The sequence below is a fragment of the Aspergillus lucknowensis genome (assembly GCF_044049455.1).
Source record: "Aspergillus lucknowensis strain CBS 449.75 chromosome Unknown BJX67scaffold_57, whole genome shotgun sequence".
NCBI lineage: Eukaryota > Fungi > Ascomycota > Eurotiomycetes > Eurotiales > Aspergillaceae > Aspergillus > Aspergillus lucknowensis.
This window is the reverse complement of record NW_027263601.1, coordinates 45,558-64,967: the sequence shown is the minus strand read 5'-3', so window position 1 is coordinate 64,967 and position 19,410 is coordinate 45,558. Positions and strand designations below refer to the sequence as shown.

The following is a 19,410-nucleotide window of genomic DNA, read 5'->3' as shown; positions in this document are numbered from 1 at the left end:
AAACTCTCTGTTCAACTCACTTCAACTTGATCTTCTCCTCACCACTTCGCACCTCAGACGGCACAACTTAACATTCAATGGCCACCGCCCAAGTGAGGGACCTGATCCCCCTGGTCGACAGTCAGTCAAAAGATCCGTTTCTCACTCTTCCTCCAGAGGTACGCAAACCCCAAACTCAGCCGCCGTACCACTGACAGATCTGCAGATAATCCAGCACGTCGCATACCTACTCCCGACAGACGTGGATAGAGCCCACCTCGCGTCGTGTTCTTCTCGTCTTGCCTCCAATATCCTACCAGCGGAATCGCACGTCTGGCGCTGGCTATTCCGGGATTCTTATGACGACCCCACGACACGTTCCGGTGTGAACTATAAGAACGATTATCAGGTTAGAGAACTGGTGCTCTCGCAAGGGGTTAACTTTAGGTATGGACAGAAGAAGGAACAGACCTTTTGGTTGAAGCTCTTGAACGAGATGATTCTGGAGGCCCGGACTCTCGACCCGGGGGCTCCAAGGAACCTGTGCCGAATCCGTCAGGTGTTGGCCAATTCTGAATTCCTGAGCAGGCCGGTGTCTGGGTACATGCTGAAAGAGCCTGACCCTCCCTCGGACGTGTTCTGTGCTGTTCAACTGGTAAGATTCAGATCGTTCCTGTTAAGGAGCACGTATGTTCACAACTGCAGCATCTGACATTTCTGGCTCTCGATCCCTCGATGTCCGTTCGATGCCTGAGGACCGACTACGATATCGGAACTGTCTATGCGTATACAGGTGATGAAGACCTGCTGTTTTTCGAGAATTACTCAGTGTCATTGAGGACTGCGCTCCAGATCAGGAATTTCTAGCTTCGACACCTCCTCAATCCGGACGAAGGGACTTTCTATTCTTCGTATATGAGCCTTCCTGAATACCACAGACCGAAAGCACCCACGGAATTGATGTGCTACTGCCAACCGAAACTCCCTTCTTTCTGGCTTGGATATGAATGTCAGTCAGATCTGCCCAAGCTTTTGATTATAATGGCAAGATAGATATGCTAACAAGAAACTAATTCGCACACTTGCGTTTTTCCACACTAACAGCATGCATATGCCCAACTCCAGCTACACTATCCGAGCTTGAACTCCGACAGACATGCGCCGATTTAGACCTCGACGGCCACATGGTCGAAGTCGAACACATTACCCTTCAACTTGAGAAGCACCCCGACCCCGAGAACTGGCCCAGCATATTCAAGGAATGTGTCTTCCCTCTCAGCGAATATACCGAGGATCGCATATTCTTCCGTGGTGCGCAAACATACCATGGCTCCGGAGGGCGTCGCGTGAGTCCAATCCGGGGTTTTGTAGAGCATGTCGACGGCGGTGGGATCCGCGGCTCCTGGGGTCGCATTGGCTTCGTTGCATATGTGAGGGCGCGACACCTCCTTCCGGAAGAACAGGGTGGCAACGCCTCCTTTTTTGACGAGTCTTGGCCGCCGCTTGATATGGTTGAGGATTTTGACTCGATCTATGGGTATGAGGGGGTTATTGTTCCGGGGGGATCGTTGATTGTTGGGCAGTGGTCAGACGTGCGAACGAAGGAAGACACGGGGTTTGAAGCAACAGGGCCGTTCATTTTCTGGTCCATATGAACTAATAATATGATTTTTTACTCAAACCAGGATCTACGTAGCTTGAGAGTGAATGCTCACAAGATCGCCAGTTCGAGTTGTATGATTGTATCAAACCCGGCGGGCTATCCGTACTCATACCGGTGCGTGCCTTTGAATACAGAATCTCAGCAATATCAGAAGCTGTTGACGGCCCCAGTCAAGTCGGGATCTCCCCTCCTTGAAGGCCGGGCCTCCGTCCATGCACGTCTGTCTTGAAGAGACACCGACGCTGTGTGCGATTTTACCCAACCGATCGACGACGATTCGACGGTTGGCCTCAGGCTGTTAAAGACTTGACGCGATTCATTTGCAGGTATGCTCGACTCGAGCTTCTCGCCAACTCAGAGATTCACGGATTTTCTAATGATCAGCATCTCGCATTTGCCAGTAAAGCCTGTGCGATCTTGGCTGAGCTTTGCCAATTGGCGCACAGAGTGCTGGTTGTCAAGGATGACAAGACCGAAGGAGAGCAAGGACAAGATGGACCCTTCTCACTTCAATCTAGCGCCGTTCGGATGAGAACAAAGGGAAAACACAAAGCGGGAGCAATCAATCAATGCTGCTGTCTCAGCCGGGCACCTGGTAAGTATTCGAGAGGCAAGGGCAGTGGTTTTTCACTCGAAGCTAAGGCGAGAAAAACAAAGCGCCAAAAAGCCAGCCAGCTTGTGTCCTCCGACAAGGGCGGCGGTGTCCCAGTAAGGGCCATGCAAAGAATTGGGCGGAGTGAAACATCGAAGCCAAAGAGAGATTTGACAGTTCGGCAGCCAACTCATCCAATATTCATTATTCGCGTTTCCGGGGTATTTCTCCTCTTGAGGCTGTGCGACCTTGGAGGTGACGGTTTCAGCTTTCCTGCAAGTCAGGAAGATGGGGGCTGATCGGCCACACAAAACCATGTGCGACCCTTGAGCAACAAAGACAACGCGGAAAACAGAGTATCTTCTTGAGACGGGAAGCCTCCAAACTGTCTCGAATCGGCAAATCAATCTTGAGGCAGGATTGGAAAGGGCAGCTAAACCTTGGAAGCTTCCCTGGTTCCTTGCCTGTCCTGGTGTACCTGTGGACACGGGAACCACAGGACCGAGCCAACGGAAATCAAACCCGCCCTCGCTCGAGATCTCTTGACTCGGGTCGACACTTAGCCCGCCAAGTCTGGGAGAGATCGAGGAAAGTGGAGATCGGCCTGTGGAGTCCCTCGACCATTTGGGAGATGCTGCCCTGGGCCTGCCCAGAAAGAAACTGCCACGGTGACGAGGACAAGGAGACCGGTGACGTGACAACAGCGCCGAACTCGAAGGGCATGTGCGATGCCGACAGTCCGAGTCTTTTCTCAATAATCTTGCAGTTGGCATTAGTGTCGCCGCAGACAAGGGAATCAATCAGAACCAATCCGCGGCAAATCTGGACGATCCATTCTTACCCGCCGAGCCGATGGTGAGGATGCTCTGAACCAATAGAGGGTAAGGAGGGTCAAGGAGCAACCTTGGAACAACCTTGGAAGGGGAGCTGAACAACTCCCTGCGGCGCCCTGGTTTCATCTTTGCACCGATGCAGCCAGAAATTGGCTCTCTCCTCTCCATCACAATCTGCCCCAGGAATGTCGTAATGTCTCGCTGGCCGCTTCTTCTTCGGAAGCGAGGAAGCAGCCCCAGCTCGAGCTTGATCAATTTAGTCCATCTGACAAGGATGGTCTCTGGTCTCTCGTTGTTTTGTTGTTGTCCATTGACTGTTTGTTTACACCTGCTCCTGGCCGCCCCTGTGAGGACGTTTTCAAGGGGCTCTTCTCCTCAGATCAATTAGTCTGTGTTGGTATTTAACAATTGCTTGGAAAATAATAATCAAGTCCTGTGCTGCCACGGCCGCAACGCCAGTCACGAGCTGGTTGGCATAGCTTAAATCGATAGGACAGCAAGAGCTCGCGAAACGGGAAGCACTCGCATCCGCGACTACTACTGTAGATATACACTCCGTCAACACAAGCGGGAGGAGACCTTGTTTGCCAATCGTCTGAAGGCTTGAATTCTCTAGATTCACTCCTGTTGTCTTCCAAGGTTCACAGCCGGTATCACCGAGATCTTCTTTGGCTGAGGGTGGGAACTCCTAGCGTGGTCCATTCCTCTCGTCAGGTCACCGGCCTTCCGAAACCCTGGAGGAGACTCGAACTCGAGGGCAATCCATTATCCACGCGCAAGCAGTTCCACTCTCTGCGGCTTTGTTGATTTGAGAATTGGCGACATTAACTTCGATGCTTCTTCCGCTTCCCTTTCTTCTGCTCTCCAGCTGACGGCCAACAACACGCCATTTCTTCTCTCCCCCTCTCCTTCTCTCCAGTCGAAAGGGTCAGGAAGACTCTTTCGACCCTCTCGGTATCATTTATCATCTCTCCTCTCACCTCATTCCTTCTTTAATGCTTGACATTCGTTTCTGATCCTCATCCATTCCTTTGGCCTCTCCAAGCTCCAACCGACCTCCGCTCAATCCTTTCCCCTCATCACAAAAACGCCAGTTCCACACACTTGGTGAGCTTCAGAACAGTCGGTTTTCGAGACGCGGTACAGTTCCAACGCTTTTGCTCTCCTCGGTGCTCTTTGTTGTTCTTCGCCGCGTTCCGCCCATCGTCAGGCTTGTTGATCGACGACTCCTATTCTCCTGATGTGTCCAGCCACCTGAACCTGCTCGTGCATGATAATGCAGATGGGATGTCAACTTCTCCACGTTTTATCGATGTCCCTCATCTAAGCCTCGTGGTACTTGATGCGATTCTCGGCCTCCTCTGAGCATGGAACATGTATCAACAGTGAGTTGCTCTCTCTCGTTGCCGATGATTCCCCGAGCACATCTCTCCACGAGTTCCCCCTCGCGCAAGTGTTTCTCAGCTTGAGCTTGCAAACCACCTTGTTATTTCCCCATGCTCGCACTTTGAGCTGGCTAACGCTATTGTTTAGCTCTGTGCGATTAGCACTGTGGGTATCGCTGCCACCGGTTTCGCCCTCGGTCGCGTCGAACGGGCACAATTTCTAGATCCGACACTCGAACAAGACGCTCCTTTACCGGACACCAATACGACTCTCTCGTTCCAGAACACCGATCCACAACTCTCAAAATCATCTACGACGGCGAAGACGGAATCTCCGGCCAATACTCGTTTGTTAGAAGCTCGAGAGACTGCCACCCTATACACAGACCAGGCTGAAGACGGAAATGCGCGCTGGAAATCATCATTTTCAGGTGTTAGACTGCGCCGCCGTGGGAAAACGCTTACGATACCACCTATACGGACTGATGAACGCCCGCCGACCCCTTCGCATGTTCGCCGACCGTCGTCCTCTTGGATCCGGCGGTTATCATTCCAACCAGAAAAGCGTTTCTCGCTCCAAACGCCAGACTCTCCATCCTTTCCAGAACCCGCCAGTCCAGCCTCTTCCCGCCCCTCGAGCCAACGCAGGGTACCCAACAAACTAGTTAAAAGACCCAAGTCCCAGCACGCGAATGGAAACCTTCTCTTCGCCCACACCGTATCTTCGCCTTCATTCCCCAGCGCGTTACGCAGACCAGCAACAAGTTATCAACGATCCGGGGCTCTCAATCATAAGGCAACCCACAGCTTGAGCTTCGAGCCTAGTCTAGCGCTCAAACCCTTGTTGGAGCCCACTGTCCCCAAAGCTCCTTCAGAAAACGACTGGCAGCCTTATATATCGCCAAGCTCTAATACACTGCCCAAGCGGCTGGATCGCAAGTTTTCAACGGCAACAAGCCCCAACGACCAAACTGTGCGACGAATTCTTCCACAAACCGACACCATTCCCACTCTTCTTCTCGCAAACTCAATCTCGAAAAAAGAGTGCCCAACAGAAGCTGCCGGAAGCGAGGCCGGCACCAACCCACCCATCGAATTCCGTGACCCTTTCAAACCAGCTGCGGCCACTCCGCAACAATCCCAGGCATCGCTAGAGGAAGAGACCTACCAAGCACCACGGGAAGAAACATGTCCCAAGTCCCCAACAGAAAGCACGACGCCCTTAGATATCAGGGTGTTCCGCAATGGGTCGTTCGCAGGACCAAAACGTAGAGCAGCATCTACCCCTCTACCTGACTTAGCGAACGTGGAAGGAGCTATCTGGGTGTCGCCCCGAGCACCTGGAAGACGTAACATTACAGACCCCAATGTTTTTAGACGGCCCACAGCCACCTCGAACAGTGGACTCCCGACTGTTTTCGCTTCAGGTATCATGGGCTCACAGTCAAAAGTTCTCTCGTCGTACCGCAGGGAGTACGCTACTGAGACCGGCCCATATCGTTATCGAGACAACGGACAGCATCCATCAACGGGGGGTTCGGCCTTATCTTCCTTGCAAGGCTCGCTTCGGCGGCAACCGAAGCGCCATTCGCTTGCCGCCTCAGATCCAGCATCAACCATCATAGGGTCTGATGATACCCGAATTTTCACTTCCGGCGACGAAGACGATACCGACTTCCTCACCGACACCGCTTTTGATTCAATCCGCACACATATTACTACTAGCAGTTCTTGCTTCCACTCCCCTCGAGTCGAAACTATCTTCAACAGGACGTTTACCCCGGAGACCACCGACCAGCCACACAAGAGTCCGGACGGCATCATCCTACCCAACTCTTTCCCCCCTCCCTCAGCTCAGCCCAATGCCGAGAATGAACGGAAGACACTCTCAATTCCTGTACCGGCCCTAGTGACGAAAGTCCCCGTGGAGGTCCACGAAGGAGAGAGCGAATTATCGTTTCCATCCGACCTGAGCGACAACGAAGACTCTCGGAGCATGGTAGCTTCGTTGCCTGGAGATAAAACTATCCGCCCTTCGCTAACACTTGCGAACTTCGGCGGACTATCTTTGGGAAAAGGTGGCAGCTACGATGGCGAACAAGACCCTCCGACCGCTGAAGGAAACGCCCATCTCGCCTTGAGAGAATCAGTCGAGCCCGACTTGAACAACTTCATAGAAGAGGATCAGGGTCCATCACCAAGGATGAACATATTTGACTGGTCCGAGCAACCTAGGTCGGACCGCGAGAGCTCTGGAACGGATGGACGTCCGCGGACCGTCCACGGAAAACAAGGGCCGGGAATACGGGGCAGTCGAGCAACTGGACGTAAAGCGCCCAGCACTTTGCACTACCGTAGCCAAAGCGTGCCCGTTGCAAGGGAACCCACAATTCCCAGTGATTCAAGGCAGTCGTCAGGAAAATTTGGCACTTGGGGATTGGGTAGTAAAGGTGTCAGCGAAGACTGGGACAGCGATTTCGAATTCGAGGAGAAGGATGAAACTTTAAAGAGCGAGAATATCAAGCCAACCAAGGATAGTATCCGTCAAAGTGTGATAGTACCGCAGGCTATCATGGAGCGTCAAGCCAGCCTCCATGGACAATTCGGGCAAGTTCAGGAGCTGACTCTGTTGGTCGAGGAGTTGAAGCGGCTCCGACATCAAGCAAGCTTTCTGAACATCGTCCGCGGGCCATCAAACGAACTATGGAAAGAGGCCGAAGGGATTGTCGATCTAGCAACACTCGATGATGACGACAACAGTCACTCGCCGCCTAGGTCTCCATCTTCGCTCACATTCAGCTTCGATGACTCCGAGGTCGAATCCTCTAACATGAATGATCCCTGGAAGCGTGCCAGTGGAGATTCGTGGAGAGCTTCGCTTTCAGATACATCAAGCGCCCTTCCAACCACGTCTCCTAGTCCGGACCTGGCGGTACTCTCCACTAAACCAAATTCCGTGTTAGATCTGATTTATCAACAACGTCTCCCCCATGACCCGACTCGATTTGACCCTCACCTTCCACGGTCGAAGAAACTCCCCTTCGACACGCAGTCTCTCCGTGACCTTGTCGTTCGCGCCGGCGTTATAACCCGTGCGCTCAAAGAAGTGGTCCGGAAAGCGGAAGGGGTAACGAACGCCTCCGAAGAAAACACGCATTCTCCCCAACCCCCGTTCAGCCGCATATTCGAACACCCTTCTCATGACGATATTTCGAAATTCAAGACTTGCATTAATTGAAATGCTTGGCTTTTCACATTTCGTCCAATGAAACAGCTCTATGCCCATTCCCTCAATGTCTAATTGTACAACTCCAAAAGTTTTAATGACTCCTCCGAGCATATGGGATGACATGACCGACAATATCTAATAGAAGACGCCTTTCCTTCTCACCTACCGTTCTTTCTTCGCCTCCCTCTGTCTCAACTATTATCCGCTTTGTGGCGGCGTGGATGTTTTCGTTCCCTTTCTGGAGAAAATCCCGCTTTTCATTTCTTTCTAATCCTCACATAGGTACTCTTTTTGTACAATTGCTTGTGTTGGTGTACATCCATCACCCCATAGTGGCCTGTCTGTCTTGTGTACCTTTGGTGGTTCTTGTGAATGTCTGGTCTTGTTGGTGTTAAATACGTTCTTTTCTTTTCTTTTTTTTTTCCTGACATAAACAGGTGTATGATGGGCGGATATTAGGGCTTAATGGTACATGATAAAGAAACAAGAAAAAAAAAAACTTAACATGGCAATGTGTCTATCAATTTTCTTGTTCCTGTGTCCTACCATGGAGCTGATAAGCCAAACCCTAATTAATGCCCATCCCAAACCCAGTGCATTCAATGCATTCAATTGTCGTAGGATCAATAGATTTGTCAAAATAGGAGATTCGTTTATCGTCAGTCACGAGGCCCGGATTAGCTATTATGATTATGTAGAACTATTAAGTCGCGGATTTATTCCTCCTCGTGAGCTTTAAACAACGGTGGTATATTCGGCGGCGAACTTGCTCTTCTGGCGGATTCTTGAACCGAATAGGTAGAAGAGGAGGGGGATAGGCATAAGAACGACGGCGACGCAGCCTAGGAGGGTTCCGGTCCAGTTCACACCTAGGGCGTTAAACTAAGGAGTAAAAAATTAGTACCCTATAGCAAGATGGCGGGGAGAGAAAGGATGCTTACCATGTATGGAGTGAAGAGGGGAAATCCTGCTCCAGCTAGAGAACGGAGAATACTGTTTGCTGCTAGTGCGGAGGCGGCGCTGCGAAGTTTATTAATAAATGAGGGTGTGTCTTTATAGAGGATGAACTCACAAGACAAGATAGGTGTCGATAATATAGTTAAGGCATTGGAGGAAGATGCAGAGCAGGCCAAAGCCAGTAAGAAGACCTGATGCTGTAGGGACAATCCAGTGCACGCTAGCCTGATATCCACCCCAGCCAAACCAGAAGAGACCTGCTGAGAAGGCTCCCGCGCCGATTATGGCTGGTGGCAACCTCCACTCGGGGACAGGAATGTCGTTGTTGGAGCTAAGCTTCTTGTTATACCAGGGTTGGAGGGTGATGATGAGGAGCCCCCCAATGAGTTCACCAATTATCATACCGAAATAAGGTAATCCACTAACACCCTTGTTGAAACCGTAGATCTGTTGAAAAACAATGGGGTATGCTGTCATGAACAGATAGAGAAGACCATAAAGGAAGGCCATGTAGATGCTCAGTAGCAGCAAGACTGGTTCGCTGAGAAGGATTCGCACAGGCCTGCTGAAATTCTTCGCGATCAACTCGCCAAGGTCAATCTCGACCTCTTCTTGCTTTGCGTGGATGCCCCAGTTCTTGGTTCTCCGACGCAATTCTTCGGCCTTCTTGACGAGGATAATTGGCGGGTATGTCTCTTCCACGAAAAACAAGTCCAAGACAAAAGCAGCAGCGCCCAAGATACCTGGTAGATACTCCGTCCAACGCCAGCCCAAATAGCTCTCTACGATGAAACCCCCAATGAACGGGGCAAACAGTGGGCCAGTAAAGACCATCATAGTGAATATTGTGATAGCGAGGCCACGGTGTCGGTTGTCGTAGAGATCCGAAAAGACAGCAGCTACAACGGCAATGGGACATGCTCCAAAAAAGCCCCCAAAGAAACGACTAATTACAACGGTTTGAAGATTCTCGGCGGTGGCAACTGCAAACTGAAAGACGGTGAATCCGAAGACGCCGATAAGTATGGGTAATCGCCGGCCAAATAGTTCTGACAGCGGAGAGAAGAGCGTAGGTCCAAAAGCGAATCCAAGTACGTATAATGACATTCCTAGAGTGCCAACCTCGGTAGAGACGCCGAACTTAGAAGACATTACCGAATTGGCGGCAGAGAAAATACTGCTTGTGAAGGTGGAATTGAAGGTTGTAAAAGCGAGTAGAGCCGAGACCAGAAACCTAGCAGGCGAAAATAGCTCAGTATAGATGCTCGAACAAGATGATCCAGGGACAATTTAAATCTTACTTCTTCCTCATCGGCCAGTTTTGGGGATGCAGAGAATCGTCTGGCCCGGTGAATTCCACCACGTACTCCTCCCTCTCTGGAAGCGGGGGTGGATATGGCTTGCCTGCTCCAAATTCGGGCAGAGGTTTCCTTGATGGACGTACCCTTAGAGCACCAACCGTCGCACTGTGCTGACTTCGCTGTGTCGCGATCCGACTGAGTGCTGTAGGGTGGCGTTCTAGACCATAGCCTGGCTGAGTCTGCGCGGTTTGCGTTCGAGACATGCGCTCCGCATCGTCAGAGAAGTCCGAGACGCCATCGCTCGAGGAAGTGTCGAAGGATGAGTACGAGTCGGGGCGGTATATTTGGCTGCTATTATCCAGGCTGTCGTCACCTTTACTATGAAGAGCGTCATTGCCGTCTTTCTCGGGATCTTCCAACATTGTATGCATCGCAGGGACCATATGGATCAGCAGATCTCAATTCCACCTCGATGTTGCACAGCAGACGATGGCCGGGGGGAAGGAAGAAAGAGCACGAGGGGCATTAAAAGCAGGAACAAGAAGTATAAATAATACAATACAATTTTTTTTTTCCCGGTTCAAATGCACGCATTCCTGGGAGAGGTGGTTATATTTAGTTATTCGGAGTTGGTGCCGATTGACAAAAAACCATTTTCTTCCAGGTACTGCTCGCTTTCGACAGGCTTCTAGCCTTCGACTATCTCTTAATTTTTGCGAGAAGTCGCCACCCGTCCCTCTAGGCACCAGGTCATGGTTGGGAAATGGAACTGTGTCTTGACAGCGTGATGGCAGTCACTCGCATTTCTATCTCACGCCGCGGAAGTTTGAACGAGGCTCAATTACCCCCAAGTCAGCACCACACTCACAGCACTTGGCTACTCCGTACTCCGATTGAAGTGGCTACTAATTTTCATTCATTCCCAGATAAGATTCTTGCCATTCTCTTCTTCTGCTTGGCAAAGGTCATGGATGAAAATATCTGCATTGGGTTAACCGCATTCCACAAAATGTACGTTTTTGAAATAATCCCAGAGAAGATAACTCCAGGCAGGCGGCATTGAGGATATTGGTCATTCGTTGGGATAATTATCAATCAAATACTAAGACTTCGTCGCATCCTCCCGATTGTACACACATCCAGACGTCGTTCGAGAGCGCTTGAGGGTCTCATGTCCAATCCGTTGTTGGTGACTGTGGTTTCTCCCCCACATCCCCTTCCCCCCAATGACATCATGCAAGTTACAAACACGTCGGGCTGCGTCCAAAGTTGCAACAACATCAATATCATCTCATGAGGGGGCCCACTTTGCTCTGGATTGGGAGGAACGGCAGCCATCAGAATCGTCCCTTGGCGTTGGGACGAATATCCGGCAGTATCGTGGGTGTCCACTTGATGAGAACGTTTTGGCGCGGAGATATACATTGAAACCGTCACCAGGGAACCTCTTATTCACCAGTACCCTCGCCATCCAGCCCGGATAGGCAGAAGTGGGTGCCAGTTGGCGGCTAAGTGTTGACCGAGTTCAACCCGAAATATCCATCAAGTTGTGCGGGTGCAGTGATCTCAATGAGGGGAGCCGGGCCTGAAGATGTCAGGATGTGGACGCCTTGGATACAGATAGTCCGGCAGCCAAGTCTGGCACCAAAGGCTGGGTGCGTACTCCTTACCGAGCCCAGGAAGAAACTGTCCCGGTTTCGGCCTCAGGTGGTCAGGGGCAGCCATTCAAGCTCGAGTCAAAATGGACCATGAAACTCTCACAAGAGAGCCGCAGTTCTTGCACAGATTGTTGTTGGAGCCCTGACGAGCGCTCAACAGGTCTGGTTTGACAAACAAGCAGCGTGGCACGCCAGCGTCTCAAGTTTGATTAGGTTGCATTAGAGCCAAGACACGCGACAATCTGGCCATTTCCTCGGGACCAATGCCTGCTTTGAAAACGGCTGGTTGCACCTCAGCACAAGGTATTATTTATCGGACGAGAATGCCTTCGAATTGTAAGTAATCGGCCTTTAATCCATTCAATGATCTCCTCAAGCGAGACTTTTGCTTGTGATGTCAACCACGGGCCGAAGCCGATGAGACTCGTGGAAGCGACGGGTCGAAGGAATGGAAGAAATGAATTTATCTCGGTGGAGTCTCCACAATCCAATCATTGGCCAGAAGAAAGGGGATCTCTGACGCTAGATCATTTTTGGGTGTTTAAATCCAGGGACGGGATCTCTGAGAGTCCAGGCTCGAGCACCTTGTTGTTCCGACTGCATCAACAGGAGGGAGCACGAGAAAAAGAAATAGAAGTCAAGCCAACTCAGGACAAAAAGTTCCATCTTCCGTGAGTGCCCACGATTGGAATCCAAGTTTTGTTCCGTATCTGGGCAAAACCATGCGAGACCCATGAGGGGGAAGTGGGCGGCAGGCAATTACTGTTCTCCCTCTGGAGTCTCAAGGGATCCGCGGCTCAGGGGTTCAACCAAATGAGAAGCTCAACGGAGGGTTCAGCCTCTCCCACAGAGGGGGTTCGAAGGCTTGGGAAGTTGCGAGCAGGGGGAAGGGCGTTGGCTTGGTGGCCGTTTGGTCCAATCAAAAGTAGCAAGCGAAAAGAGAGGTGAAGTGCGTGGAAAAGCCCCTGCAGAAGCAAAGACACCAGCAGTGGACCCCACAGTAATAATGAGAGCAGGTCATCTTGAATGGGATAGCTGACTGAGAGTCGTCCCCCAAATGGGGCGCTGCTCTCCTGGCGTGCAGGCTCCTTCGTCACTCACAGTCTCTCCCTCCTTCGTCCGCTCTCCCTCCTCCCTTTCACGACTTCACCACCACCTTCCTTTGCCCGTCGCTCTTTCCTTAACTCCCGGATATCGACCCTCTCGATACCTAGTCGTTCCTTTCCAATTTCTCCTGGCCGCGAGGCCGCCATTCGTTTTCTTTGGAAGTTGTTCCGTTCACTCCTTACCCAAACATCTCCCTCCCACCTCGGCGTCGATCGTGTCGTTCTTCTCAGCAGTTTGGCTTTCCGGTCCTTGGATTCTTTCAAAGGAAATTCTTATGGGTCGCTTGAATTTTTCGCAATAAATTCAGAGCTGGTGTCAGTCCTCCAGAAGCTCGACGACAATGCACCGTCATCACCAGCATGCACATCGTCATGGGGCATACCTGGGAATCCTCAACTCTCCTCGCCTTCAACAAGATAATCTGCCTCGCAACCGACCACCTCATTTAATTATGCCCGAAGATCCAACTCTTGTGAAAAGAGAACTAATGCCGACAACGGAGTCTGACCGAGTCGAACCGTGTGCGCCTGGAGACAACTCGGGTCGATGTGAGAAGCCGACGAGTTCGGCAAGTAATACAGTATACCCCATAGTTCTAGGAGTAGTGTATGTTTATTTTCCGTTCTATTATGCTGGTTCTGTGGCGTCCCTCGAAACCTGTCTCTGATCAATGACTTAGTATTCCGATTGTCTGTGCTATCGTGGTCCTCTTCTTCCTCCATCGACGCAACTTGAGAAAACTCCGAAACGAGGACGCAAATGATAAGCATAGATCCCTTGATTTTGGACTTGATTTTGCCCCGAGCGGGAATAAATCAATGCGCGAGAAGGATGTTGCACAGAATCACCATATGAAGGGGCTGTCTTTCGACATAGGACCCAGTCCTTATATGTTACCACCCAGCCTGCGCAATTCGAAGGAGTCCTTAAACTCCCTGTCTCGGTCCATGATGGTGGATGACGACAAGTATAGGCATGCCCACCAATACTTTAATCCTGAAAACCAGTCCATTCGGTCGCAGCGAAGGGGTTACGATGACACAGTGAGCGTTGCAGGCTCCACACGAAAGGGAGCATTTAGCGACGACATGAATCAAGGGTTAATAGGAAATGCTCAGAGGATATCTCGCTCGTCTCCGCCCCTCCATAATAGCTCCGGTGAGCCCATCGAACAGAGTCCAGTTAAACATGGCCAAGTCCCTGAACCTGGTTTTGAACTGCATTTACCACGAAGTCCTAGCCCGGTTCATATCTCAGGTTTGGCACCAATCTACGAGACGAGCCCCGCGACGGATAGCAAAGAAGTCTACGTCTCTACCAGTGGATCGGCACCGTCAAGCTCCCTTCCTGAACACCAGCCCGATTTTCCGCTGCGAGAATCGCTTCCTGGTCACGTTGAATCTACTCCTGCTCCTTCGAAAGACGCGCCAATTCCGATGCCTAGGATTTCTCTCCCTCCAAGTGATGGTGCTAGTGATTATGGAGATGAAAGGATATCAAACCCAATCGTTCCAGCAGTAAACGTGCAGAAGGCAGACAGCAATCCTTCTTATGAAGCTGATGTTAACAATCCGCATATGCCCATTTTGCCAGACGAGCCGCCGCAGCCCTCCGACTTGAGGCTTGACCCTCGCCGCGATACCCGCCGCATGACTATGGGGTTACGTCCTCTGCCACCAGAGGACCCGGCCGATAATCCCGAGCAGCGTGCCAACCGCATTAGATCTTTCTACAAGGAGTATTTCGACGAGTCGAAAGCCGAACAAAGAGAGACCTACTATGAGGATTATGGCAGTGATTACTATCCCTATGACGATGACTATGTCTACGACCCCGTAACAGGGGAATATTTTGACGCGGTGCCAGCGCCATACGCTGAACCCCTTAATCGTCGCGCGATGACACCTCCCCCACGTGCGCCCCCCCGATTCCAAGGTACACCCCGACATATGGCATCCGGGTCAATTGGTGGATACAGCGGATACAGCGAGAGATTCCAGGCTCCTGGTCCGCGTGCATTCTCTTCGGCCTCGGGTCGCTTCCCCGGTGCTCGAGGACCGCGTAGACCATTGCCCCCACCGTCACCACTCACCGTTCTCCCGTCCCCCCACCTACTGAAGGACGATGCAATCATGACAGCTATCGATTTTGCACCTGGTTCAAGTTTCAAGGACCAAAGGGAGGGCCGTCCGGAAACACCTCTCGGTGGAATGCGACCGTACAGCCCAATGGTCCGGGCCCACACTCCGCTAGTTTCAGTGTTTGATGACCTGGCGCCTATACCTAGCCCGTAAGCTCTTCTCTCCCGTTCGTTGCTACCTCACCACTCTTGAAACTAACGCGGCTACCAGGCACCAATTGCGGAAGTCAGGTGCTTTCGATAACTTGGACTTTGCTCCCCTGCCTCGCTTCAAGACCCAGGATACTGCGAGCGACGCTGGTAGTATTCGCAGTAACCGCACAGGAGTCTCGGCCGCGCACTTGCAAAATATCCGCACTGGTGCGTACCGTGTCAGCCGCCTACCCCCAGAAACTGTGGGCACCAGGGATGACTTGATGTCGAACCTTCGTCCTACATGGGATATGCGGCAGTAAATATCGAAACATTGTAACGATTTCCCATTGTATTTTGGAGTTCACATTGCCATGTTACGAACTGTATTTTCGAGTTTGATTTGACGTTGCTCACCGTTGCAAAATCTGGGTTACTGCCAATTCGTTCGTGGCCATTGCGTACATAAGGTACATAAGACCGGCTGGTTTCTCTCGTCTTCAATTCATTTTTGTACCTCTTATATCAGGAGTCGGATCGCAGCGGCACATCATCTCAATTTCCTTTTGGTGCTGAGATAGACATGGGTTGTCTCTGATGGGTTTGGCCTTTTGGATGTTCTCATTTTCGCTTGGAAAGATCTCGTGTTACATACAATTCTCTTTGATTTCTCCCTTGGGCGGTCCTCAAAATAAGGATTGCAATTGAACTTGTTCTTATTACTTCTCCTGGGCAGGCTTGTGCTGCGAATTTTATCACGTGCGATTTACATTTATAACGGTCGAAGTCCGGTAACCAAGTTCAAGTTGTCCGTTGGTCCTCAGGCTAGAGATGCAGACCTCAGGCCCTCATTGAGCGGTGGATCTCACGATCGCGGTGAGCTTCAACAATGTGAATGGTTCGCCGATCCGCGTTGGCAATCGAAGAGAGGGATGACCAAAGCCGACGGATTTGGGCCCCAGAAGTTGGTTCGCCGACGAATGCATGCATGGGGACTTTCAAGTTGGAGTCAGCAGGGCCTTGGATACACTTCACCTTGACGCTCGAATCAATGTGCCGAGGCTGAGACCAACCGGCCAACGAAGCAGCCTTATCCTCGTACCATCATGGTGCTTGTTGTTTCTCACGGCAAGGCTCTCCATTCATGGCTCTGCGTTGGAGGATTTGGCGACCACAGCACTCGTATTAGGCATGAAACTGGTTACTTCGTTCAAGGAACACGAAGCGAGGCTTTGAATATTCAGAACAGCAGGTCGACCAAATAGGATAATATCGGTCCGGCAACAGTCGATTCGCACCGTCTTGAACCGTGGGTCCTGCAAACGGAAGAGGGATCTGAATCTCTTTCAAAGGCCGGGAGCCCTGGCCTTCTCCAGATCCGGCATGGGATACTCGTGGCACTCTTATCTCCCAAAATGACACATTTGCAACCAGCAGCATTCTTAAACTATGATTGTCGGCTTCTTTTTTCAGAACTGATGGATGGGGAAACTTCCTCAGAACGACCATCAACAGTGTGGTCCTCAATGTTTGGTTGCAAAGGTGGTGGAGTCTTTGAGTTCCGATCCCGGCACGTCAGATTCAATTCCAGAGGGCCTGGAAGGTCTGAACTCGGCCGCCATCTCTGAGGAGTGAAACCTGGCAATAATAATGATGATTGTATGAATACAGATAGTTCGGAACAGGACATTCCGCTTCGAATTCTTGTGCTGGCAATTCTTAAAAGTTCTCCGGCTCCAGACAACTTGGGTCATCCAAAGCGTCTGAGAAGCAAATCGTGAGTGGCCGCTAAGAATAATAATAAAGTGCCTGACCAGTTGGTGGTCGCGGTTTGGTTCCAGGTTCTCCATCGGCTGTGCTTTTCTTGGAGTCTCTCCACTTTTTCCATCGCCCACTAAATCTCACGCTCTCGCGTTCCTCTCCCCTTCTCTCTCACTCTTCTTTCTCTCTTCATTGGGACCTGTTCCCTTCAATTCTCATCATCTCATTGTTGTTCAAATCCTTCACTTTTTAATATGAGAAGACTTGCATATTTCGCGTGAGACTTGATCGAGATTAGTAGATGGGCCTGAATCGAACCTCCTATATTGACTTCACCCCTGACGGCTCTCTCGACAGGCGAGGGAGCTCCTGCAGCACCACTGCGTCTCCCGACACCTTCGAAATAATCTTCGACATTTTCTGCACACATAATAACCATTTAATTGCATTACCGATTAATCTTCCGCCATTTGATCGCATTTTTTTAATACAATTTTCTCTGAAAGTTTCTGGAGGCTAGGTTATTCTCCGGTCGGACACGCATCGCCATTCTGATCACTGCGGTGAGACCCATTTGGATCATACTTGAAATCGAAACGGGAATCTATTATCGGTTTCAGGCTGAAGTTGTTGGAATATTCTGTGCACTTGGACGGTGAAATCAACTGAGAAGAGATTACTGGGCAACGCCATTGCCCTAAGTTTATCCGTCATGAACAGCCCCGGCCCCGGACCTACCACAACAAACGATCCACCAACTCCATCCACCACTGACCCTATCGAGCCGACTGAGACCACTTCGACGACGACTACCGAGCCGCCGCCGTCGTCGTCGGAGACCACGACCTCCTCATCGACATCCACTGATACCAGCACAACTCAAACTACCGAGACTTCTACTCCTACCCCCACAAGTACCACAACGACCTCTACCGAAGAACCTACAAGTACTACCGATTCAAGTACTTCCTCAGAAGAGGAGCCTACCACCGCACCCACAACAACCACTATTACCATTACCTCAACTCCGACGACGACGACGACGACAACGGATGGAGAACCAACTTCGACGATAGAGCCTTCCGCTACCGCCACACCATCAGAAACGGGCGATAGCAACTCTGGGCTCTCGGCAGGTGGCACCATAGCTGTCGCTGTAGTTGTTCCAGTCGTGTCCGTCGCTATTCTTGTCTTGGTTGGCCTGTGGCTCTGGAGAAGGCACAAAGCAAAGAAGGTCGCAGAGGAGGAACGTAGAAAGGAAGTTGAGGAGTATGGGTTCAACCCGAATGGCGACCCAACATTGCCTGCCGTCATGGGCGGCGCCGCCACGGACGACAATTCAGGATACCGTGGGTGGGGAACGACGTCGGCCGGTCGTAAAGCGTCTACAAACATGTCGAGCAGTGCTGGTGCTGGTCTTGCAATATCTGACACCGGCAGCCAGCCAGGTTACCACCATGCCACTACCCCAAGCGATGGCACCGCCCAGTTTTCCGACGGGCACGGAGCTCTCGGTGAAACTGAACCCTATGGCATTTTGGGTGCTGCTCCAGTAGCTGCTGCAGCTACTTCCAACCAACGCGATGCCGGCGTCCACCGCGGGCCATCTAATGCGTCGTCCGCGTATTCTGCGGGTAACCACTCCGACATTTCGGAGGAAAGCCACATGTCCACCAACCACCCAGGCGGCCAATACTACGACGAAAATCCGTATTACGCCGATGTGCAGCAGCAATACGGAGGGTACAGCGATCCATATGCAGGAGGCCAGCCGGTCATTCGGGATGTTCAAGCACGTCGGAACACCCAGATCCAGAATCCGTCCGTGTTCCCTCGTCAAGGGAATGCTGGTATCGCACAAAATTTCTGAGCAAGCCGTAGAGGGTTGGTTTTGCTTTCTTATATATATTTATTCTAGGATCCAAATCTCACATTCGTTTACGCGGGCCGGGCGTCGGAAGCGGTAGAGCAGAGCACGGCCAAACAAGAGCTCAACGGCACTCTACGCCTTACCATGCCAGCATCTAGATCTTTCTTCCAAGGTTTTCTTCTCTTCGCTTTTAGTTATACCTTCCAAGTTTTGACTGGACCAATCACGGCCACCGTTGACCCTGGCGAGCCTAGTACGGGCTTGTTTCTGCCTTTTTTCTTGAACGTGATACCAACTTGAACTTCCATCGCGACTCGTTTGGCTCTTCTTTTCCTGATTGGTTTGTTCATCATGGTCCCCTCGGGCCGGGGCCTCTTACAGCGGTATCTTACAGCATATGCACGAAATCTGCAAGGCCCTCTGTACTTGGTGAGGTATGTTTTGATATGTTCTTGTGCTTTTTACTTATATTTTCTTCGTGCACGATGTCTCGGTTCTAAGAGCAATTCGAGGAAAGTTCTTCGCCCTCGTTTCTCGATTCGCGTGCTGGTAGTAAATGAGGCTGTATCTTTTTATCAAATATATATATATATATCTTGACATTTCACACGGTTAGTGTCTCCGTGAGTCTAATGAATCAGAAATAGAGAAAAGAGATCAGGGTAACGAGCTCTGTGCTTTTCGCGGCAATGACTTGTAACAAGCTTCCTGGGTGTGATGAAGAGCGGAGGGAGCTTGACTGCTCTTTCAGGGAGGCTCTTTAGGACGAGGAGCGAGTCATAACCTTGCAAGAGCTTAACTGG

The 19,410-nt window shown here is 51.1% G+C and overlaps 6 protein-coding genes across 6 annotated transcripts; 4 read left to right on the top strand and 2 right to left on the bottom strand.

Annotated features, from left to right (window-relative positions):
- Positions 1–77: 77 nt before the first annotated feature.
- BJX67DRAFT_385033 (uncharacterized protein) lies at positions 78–1,634 on the top strand (the record flags this gene model as incomplete). Its single annotated transcript, XM_071033782.1, has 4 exons — positions 78–158; positions 206–634; positions 685–772; positions 1,105–1,634. The coding sequence occupies 4 exons, from the start codon at positions 78–80 to the stop codon at positions 1,632–1,634; spliced, it is 1,128 nt and encodes a 375-aa protein (XP_070882032.1).
- A 317-nt stretch (positions 1,635–1,951) lies between these two features.
- On the bottom strand, positions 1,952–3,105 carry BJX67DRAFT_269057 (uncharacterized protein). The gene has a single exon (XM_071026480.1). It carries the CDS (start codon positions 3,005–3,007, stop codon positions 2,270–2,272), a length of 738 nt encoding a protein of 245 aa, XP_070882031.1. The 5' UTR covers positions 3,008–3,105; the 3' UTR covers positions 1,952–2,269.
- A 690-nt stretch (positions 3,106–3,795) lies between these two features.
- On the top strand, positions 3,796–7,922 carry BJX67DRAFT_269040 (uncharacterized protein). Its single transcript, XM_071026479.1, has 2 exons — positions 3,796–4,452; positions 4,601–7,922. Exons 1-2 carry the CDS (start codon positions 4,435–4,437, stop codon positions 7,688–7,690), a joined length of 3,108 nt encoding a protein of 1,035 aa, XP_070882030.1. The 5' UTR covers positions 3,796–4,434; the 3' UTR covers positions 7,691–7,922.
- A 190-nt stretch (positions 7,923–8,112) lies between these two features.
- On the bottom strand, positions 8,113–10,550 carry BJX67DRAFT_364683 (MFS transporter). Its single transcript, XM_071030218.1, has 4 exons — positions 9,940–10,550; positions 8,754–9,872; positions 8,623–8,701; positions 8,113–8,563 (listed from the first exon to the last, which is right to left on the bottom strand). Exons 1-4 carry the CDS (start codon positions 10,380–10,382, stop codon positions 8,417–8,419), a joined length of 1,788 nt encoding a protein of 595 aa, XP_070882029.1. The 5' UTR covers positions 10,383–10,550; the 3' UTR covers positions 8,113–8,416.
- Positions 10,551–12,947: 2,397 nt separating this feature from the next.
- On the top strand, positions 12,948–15,765 carry BJX67DRAFT_268981 (uncharacterized protein). Its single transcript, XM_071026478.1, has 3 exons — positions 12,948–13,310; positions 13,384–14,994; positions 15,056–15,765. The coding sequence occupies exons 1-3, from the start codon at positions 13,045–13,047 to the stop codon at positions 15,297–15,299; spliced, it is 2,121 nt and encodes a 706-aa protein (XP_070882028.1). The 5' UTR covers positions 12,948–13,044; the 3' UTR covers positions 15,300–15,765.
- Positions 15,766–16,894: 1,129 nt separating this feature from the next.
- BJX67DRAFT_364674 (uncharacterized protein) lies at positions 16,895–19,214 on the top strand. The gene has a single exon (XM_071030217.1). The coding sequence runs from the start codon at positions 17,450–17,452 to the stop codon at positions 18,605–18,607; it is 1,158 nt and encodes a 385-aa protein (XP_070882027.1). The 5' UTR covers positions 16,895–17,449; the 3' UTR covers positions 18,608–19,214.
- The last annotated feature ends 196 nt before the right edge of the window (positions 19,215–19,410 follow it).